General features: G+C 42.2%; 1 protein-coding gene across 1 annotated transcript in view; it reads left to right on the forward strand.

Moving 5' to 3' along the window:
• LOC147003731 (NACHT, LRR and PYD domains-containing protein 2-like) overlaps window positions 1-6,283 on the forward strand; it is a 42,427-nt gene extending 36,144 nt beyond the window's left edge. The window contains exons 10-11 of the mRNA XM_085842489.1: window positions 2,941-3,111; window positions 6,190-6,283. Coding sequence (XP_085698615.1) covers window positions 2,941-3,111; window positions 6,190-6,283 — 265 coding nt within the window. The remainder of the gene's footprint in view (window positions 1-2,940; window positions 3,112-6,189) is intronic.
• The last annotated feature ends 640 nt before the right edge of the window (window positions 6,284-6,923 follow it).

A 6,923-nucleotide genomic window follows, 5' to 3' on the forward strand; every position in this document is an offset into this window, starting at 1 on the left:
GGATAATTGAAACAGAATCCCTGGAGTACAATCCAGATACCAGTATCTTTGGTGGTGAGGGGACAAGAAAAAAAATCTTAAACTGGGAGTGATGGTGCATGACTAACATCCCATATCTCAGGAGGATGAGGCAGGAGGATTGAGGGGTCACTGCCAGACTTGGCTACATAGTAAGACTCAATCTCAAAAATAAAACAAAACCACACTTATGCATAAGACAGGATATTGGAATAGATGAGGCCTGGAGCTCACTATCCTCCTCCCTCAGCCTAGCAAGTGCCTGAGTGACACCAGGCCTGGTTAACTCCATAGTGTGGCTATTATCAAAATTGTTGCAGTCAGGCATCAGGATTTTTAGTATACCTCTTAATTCTAATGTTTGCTAGTATGTATGAATCATATATTAAAACAGAGTCATAGGAAAACAGGATGAGTTGTAGCCAGGCAGTGGTGGTGCATGCCTTTAATCCCAGCACTTGGGAGGCAGAGGCAGGTGGATTTCTGAGTTTGAGGCCAGCCTGGTCTACAAAGTGAGTTCCAAGACAGCCAGGGCTATACAGAGAAATCCTGTCTTAGAAAAAACAAAAAAGCAAAACAAAACAAAAACAAAACAAAAAGCCAAATAGGATGAGGTGTATCTGCTGAAAACATGGCATGAAAACATTTTGTCATGAATTAAATGAAGCCTAGCATTATTGCCACATGGAGTTCATCCAACAGCATGGACTAAACTTAGCCCATGACCTGAGATGATCTTGATATTCCATATATGTGACCCTGCATACATGTCATCATGTATGTGCCCATCACTTGATCACTTCTACAGCCTCTCCTCTCTGTCCCTGCACACTTGGCAACCCCAGATTTTTCCTGTGTTGAACATATCCATTTTCCTGTTTCCCTACAGTTAATTGAGATCTTAGTTCAAAATGGAATGGGTCTTTCTCCCCTACCTAAAAACTTCAGTATAAACTGTCCCTCTAAGCAGATTATTTCCTCACTTTGTGTGTGTTCCTCTATCCATTCTTTTTTCAAAGTCCAGTCTATTCTGAAATCTTGGAACCTTCTTCCAGTTATATAGAATTTGTACCTATACCTGGTCAAACATAGCAACATCTAGGTGCATGTGTTGACTTTACACGGGTGTATATTCAGACATCTTTGTTTCAACTGTGGGTTTTCTTCTCAAACTTTATTTAAATGTTTACCATACTTATTTACTTCGTGGTGAAGGGAGAGTTAGAGCATTCCAAAACATGGGTGTGTTCTCTCCTTCTAACATGTGAATCCCAAGGATCGAACTCAGGTCATCAGACTTAACCTTTATCCACCACTCATCTCACAATATGTCATCAACTTTTCCCCATGTATCCCAAGCTAGCTTCAAATTCTCTAAATAGCAGAAGAGGACTTTTGACTCCTGGTCCTCCCAAGTGCTGGGACAACTGCCAAACACCTCCATGCCCCATGTTATGTAGATGTTGTGATTGTGTGCATCACATATGTATAGCCTGCTCAGCTTGATACTATTTCAAATAATACCTGTAAGCCAACATCAGGCCTTTGTGTGAGCCCTTTCTCTGTCTGGAGATCTACTCCAGATATCTGCTGTTCTTTCTCTTCATTCTCTCATGTCACCCATAGCCCTTGATATGGCACCCCCAAATACTCCTTTCCTTTTATAATCTTTGCTTGTGCATGTAATATACTACACAGTACACTATTTTTGTTTTCCTTGAGGGAAGAAACTTCTGTTGCTCATTTGTTTAGCCCTTATACCCCATGTGCCTGTCATACAGCATGATACCCATAGAATTGGCTGAATTAATTAACTACTTCTTAAATTTGTAACTTTATTCTATGAGATTTGCATATATGTATACCATGTATTTTGATCCATTCCTCCACTACCCTTGAGTCTTTCTGGGACTGCCTAATCCATCTTCCTCCCAACTTCATGTTCTTTTTTTGTTTTTATCAATATTAGTATTAATCAGTCCACTTAGTCCAGTGAATACTGATCATATGCACATAGGTGTGGGGACATGGGCAACCTACCATGTCTTCATCTCCAAAGTGATTCTTCCTCTGTCAACTGACAATAGCTCCCCAGAAAGGACTGGAGCCTCTGGAGCCCTGCCCTCATCTATGCTGACATTTTGTTTAGCTTAGTCTGTATATGTCTCCTGCAGGTAACTACAGTTGCTGTGAGTTCTTGTGTGCGACGGTTAGCCCATGTCCATATGATAGTGTCTCACATGACTTTTCTCCATGCTCCAGCTCTTAGACTATCCGCCCCCTCTTTTTTTTTATTGATTTTTTTGGGTTTTGTTTTTTGTTTTTTGAGAAGGGGTTTCTCTGTGTAGCCCTGGCTGTCCTGGAACTCACTTTGAAGACCAGGCTGGCCTCGAACTCAGAAATCTGCCTGCCTCTGCCTCTCGAGTGCTGGAATTACAGGTGTGTGCCACCATGCCCGGCTTATCCACCCCCTCTTACAAGATTTTTTCCTGAGCCTTGAAAGGAGAGAGGTTGAAGATGACCCTTTATGGCTAAGCAGCACTTCATTTATTCTTAACACTGTGATCAGTTATAAGATTCTTTATTAACCACACTTCTAAAAAAAAGAAAAGGAAGCTTCTTTGACTAAACTTGAAAACAACACAGATTGTGGTTATAAATACTTCTCAGTTTGACAGTGTGTGACCATCTAGAGAAATGGCATCCAGTTCCCCCATGAGAAAACTTTCAACCCTGTTTATAGTACCATGTAACCTCCTTTCCAACACTCAAATCTGAGCAGAAACGTGTTGGTAACCCCTATAACTGTCATGCCCCTACTGTACAAGCAAGCACAACTTCTCTAGAAGGTGAGTATTAGAGTATACAGGATCCAGTACTAGATAAGACTTAATGAGTTAAGTTTTGTGTTTTGTCTGCAAGGCTGTGTGGATGCTCCATTACTCCACTGAACTGCCAAGACTTCTCTGAGACTCTTAGAAGCAACAAGAGCCTGAACACTCTAGACCTGTCTCAGAACGCCATGGGAACTGATGCCATAAAGACATTCTGTGAAGCCTTGAAACTTCAGATTTGCCCCCTGCAAATGCTCAGGTATGATCTCACTATTTCCAATTCCATAGGGTTTCATACATCAGTTGCTGGCAAGCAGCCTCATCCATTGGCATTTAGTCAGCAAATCTTTTAATTTTTCAAGACAGGGTTTCTCTGTATAGCCTTGGATATCACTTTGTAGACCAAGCTAACCTCAAACTCAGAAATCTGCCTGCCTCTGCCTACCAAATGCTGAGATTAAAGGTGCGTATCGCCACATCCAGTGGTCACCAAACAAGCACTGGTGGGTAAACAGAGTCATAGAGAGAATGCACGAGAGACCAAGAAGCCACAATTGTTAGACACTTATCTATTAGGGTAGACAAACTCCAACTCTAACATGATGTCCGAAAAAGTGGGAGCCTGGTGTGAGAGCTCAGGCCTATTTTCTGAACCTTGGCAAGTTGAGATAAGATTGCCATACATGGGCTTACATGGGGAGTCTCAAGCTCTCTCAAAATAACACAAATAAAAATGTGGCTGGGGAGATAGATTACTTATTAAAGTGCCTGTTACTCATACATGAGAACCCCAGAACACACATAGTGTGTGAAGGTATAAGTCTGTAATTCCAGCTTTGGGGAGGCAAAAAATAGTAAGATTCCCCAAAACTTGATATACAGCTTAATATAGCCAATTGATGAGCCCTAGTTTCACAGACCCTGATTCAAAATATAATGACTGAAGGATTCATGACTCTGTGTTGTATCTGTATGACTACTGATATCTTTTTTCCATATTAAATCAACATGCAGGACTGTGTGTGTGGCTCAGTTGATAGTGTAGTTGCCTAGTGTGTACCTTGAGTTTGATCCTGAGAACTGCAGAAAACTGGCTGTGATGGCAAACTTGAAAGATGGAGGTGGAGCCAGAGAGGGGCTGGATGTAGGCCACTGCACAGAGGTAGTGGATGTACGGCTTTGTCTTCATACAGGTTCCCCACAGGTGGAGTATGGGCTGTCCCTGACTCTGTTGCCTATCTGTGGATTCTGTCCCCATAACTGGGCTGCCTTGTCTGGCCTCAGTGAGAGAGGATGTTCCTAGTCCTGTGTGACATGATGTGCCAGGAGGAGAGAATAGCCAGGGAGGGCCTCCCTGTTTTTAGGGGAGGAGAAAGGAGATTTTTGAGCAAGGACAGGGAGAGGTGGGGCTAATATTGGGGTGTAAAGTGAATAAGTAATGAAAAATGTTGAGGTGGGAAAGATGAAAAATTCAAGGTCATCAATAATTACATAATGAATTTGGGGCTAGCATAGGCTACATGAGACCCAAAAGGCTGGGGTTGGGAAGTTAGTAAATTTCTTGCTGTGTTAACATGAAGACCTTAGTTTGGATCATCAGTACCCACCTAAAAGCTAGGCATGGCCATACAGATCTATAACGCCACTAGTTAGAGACAGAGTCAGAAAGATTCTAACAGCTTACTAGCTAGCCAGTTTAATGAAAATGTTAAGTTCAGGGTGTATGAGCGACCCTGTCTTAAAAACAAAGATGGTTGGAAATGAGCAGATTGCTAGAGGTTAAAAGAACATACTTGCTTGTTCTTGCAGGGGGCCCAGGTTTGTCTTCATCACCTGTAAAGTGGCTCACAACCATCTGTAACTCCAGCTCCAGGGATCCAGTGCCCTCTTCTGAGCCCCAGTAGGAATGTCGGGCATGAAAGTGGTACACATACATACAAAACACTAATGAAATAAGTTGAAAATGGGTATGATGGTTGAGAGACATCCCTGTAGCAAAATCTGGCTTCTATATTCAGCCACAGGGGTGTATTCCACCAACACATGCATGGGCACATATGCATATACCATATACCAAAATAAGATTTAAAATATGCAAGTCCACTCTATCCTGAACGGCTGGCCTGGGACGAATGGAAAGTAAGGGAATGCCAAATTCTCTTCGTCTCTTTCTCCTGAGATACAAGAGTTTCTAAAGTCCTGCCGGTTTGTAAACACAACTTTGAGTTCAATCGCCACATCGGCAGGAGGATCTTCAGAGTCACCACAGGTCAAGCTGATGCCAAAGCTTTTGGGGTTGTGATCTACGATGCCCATCACTAATACCTTCTTTCCTGGTCTCATGCCACCTTTAATATGCCCACGGAAGTACATGCCAGCTTGAACTGGAGAACCCAGGGAGTTGTTTAAGTGCCCATGATCAAGTTTCACCACGACATCACTGTTGGCTCCCAACCCCGCCATGTTCCTGCAACAAGCATCAGGGACCTAAAAAACATTCTTATTAATCCATGTTAGTTATTCGCCCACCCCAGCAATCCTCCACATAATCCTCCTGACCGTCTCCTCACATAAGCCTCTTTCCCATGATTCCCTCTTTGTCTTTCTGCCTGTCCCCACCAAAGGACCCTTTATGGTTTTCCATTCCCAGGTCCTCTGAGTTAAACATAGACCTGAAAATGTGATGGGAGGTAGTGTACAAGGGAGAACTCGGCTGTTTGTCCTTCTGGGTCCGGCTTACCTCACTTGATATAGTGGTTTCCAGTCCTACACAGTTACCTCCAAATTTCATTTTTCATTACAGCTAATAATATTTCATTATACACAGGTACCGCATTTTTACTGTCCATTCATCCACTGATGGACATCTAATCTGTTTCTATGTCCTGCCTATTGAGAATAGAGCCACAATGAACATGGATAAGTGTGTGTTCTTGTATTAGGAAGTAGAGTCCTTTGGGTATACAGCCTACCTGTGGGTTTTTAAAAACACAGAAAAATTGAATAACTCCTGTTTTCGAACTTGGTTTGTTTTTGTTTTAATTTTATGTGCACTGATGTTTTGACTGCATGTATGTCTATGTGGGGGTAGGATCTCTGGAACTGGAGTTACAGACAGTTATTAGCTGCCATGTGGATGCTGGGAATGGAACCTGGGTCCTTTGGAAGAGTAGCCAGTGTTTTTGCTGAGCCATCTCTCCAGCCCCATCTTTTTGGTTTTTTGTTTTTTGGTTTTTTTGAGACAGGATCTTACTAGGTAGCTGTCAGTAGTCTCCCATTGGAACAGCACTGAGAGGGAGAAGAAGGCAGTTTTACAGGGAGAGCTTTACAGAGACAGACTGAAGAAAGAACAAGCTAGACACAGAAAAGGCATTAGGAGCCAGAAGATGAGAACGAGCCAGATTAGAAAAAGATTGCTAGAGCTAGTTTGAGGCCAACCAGAGCGACTTAGAGTCCAAGAGAAAATCCACATTGAATCAGTCAGTTGGGAAAGAAGATTGAGCCAGAACAGCTGAGGTGAACCAGCCAGGCAGAGATCAGAAAGAACAAGAAAGGGTAAGCTTATTTAGCAATAAGTCTCAGAGGCTGAAAACATCCTAAGCCTAGATAAGATTGTACAGAAACTAGAAGATTCCACAACTAGGCCTAGGTTAGCTGACAGAGGCAGTAAGCCATGGTGAATACAATTACATCAGAAAAATAAAAGTTAATTTTATAAATTTGCACCACTCTTTCTGCTGCCTTCCAAATTGAAAAAGAATGAAGGTCTGTCTACAACCTACACCATAGTCCAGGGATCTGATGGAAAAGACAAAATTAGTGGCTGTTTAGAGTTCTGTAAAAAACAAAAAAACAACAACAACAAAAAAAAACCCAAAAAACAAAAAACCATGATGACCAGGCAAAGAACAGCTGTGTGACAGGCAGACTGTTTTTCTCCTGTTTCCTAAGAGAAGGAGGTGACTCAGTGTCTGAAGGAAGAAACCCTAACCATAATTCGTTAAAGAAGCTGAGATAGAATCTAACTAGAGTTCAAATGAGCTATCATAATTTGCCCTGGAAGGAAACTCT

The sequence above is a fragment of the Mus caroli genome, unplaced genomic scaffold (assembly GCF_978045245.1).
Source record: "Mus caroli unplaced genomic scaffold, Mus_caroli_1 scaffold_8, whole genome shotgun sequence".
Lineage (NCBI taxonomy): Eukaryota > Metazoa > Chordata > Mammalia > Rodentia > Muridae > Mus > Mus caroli.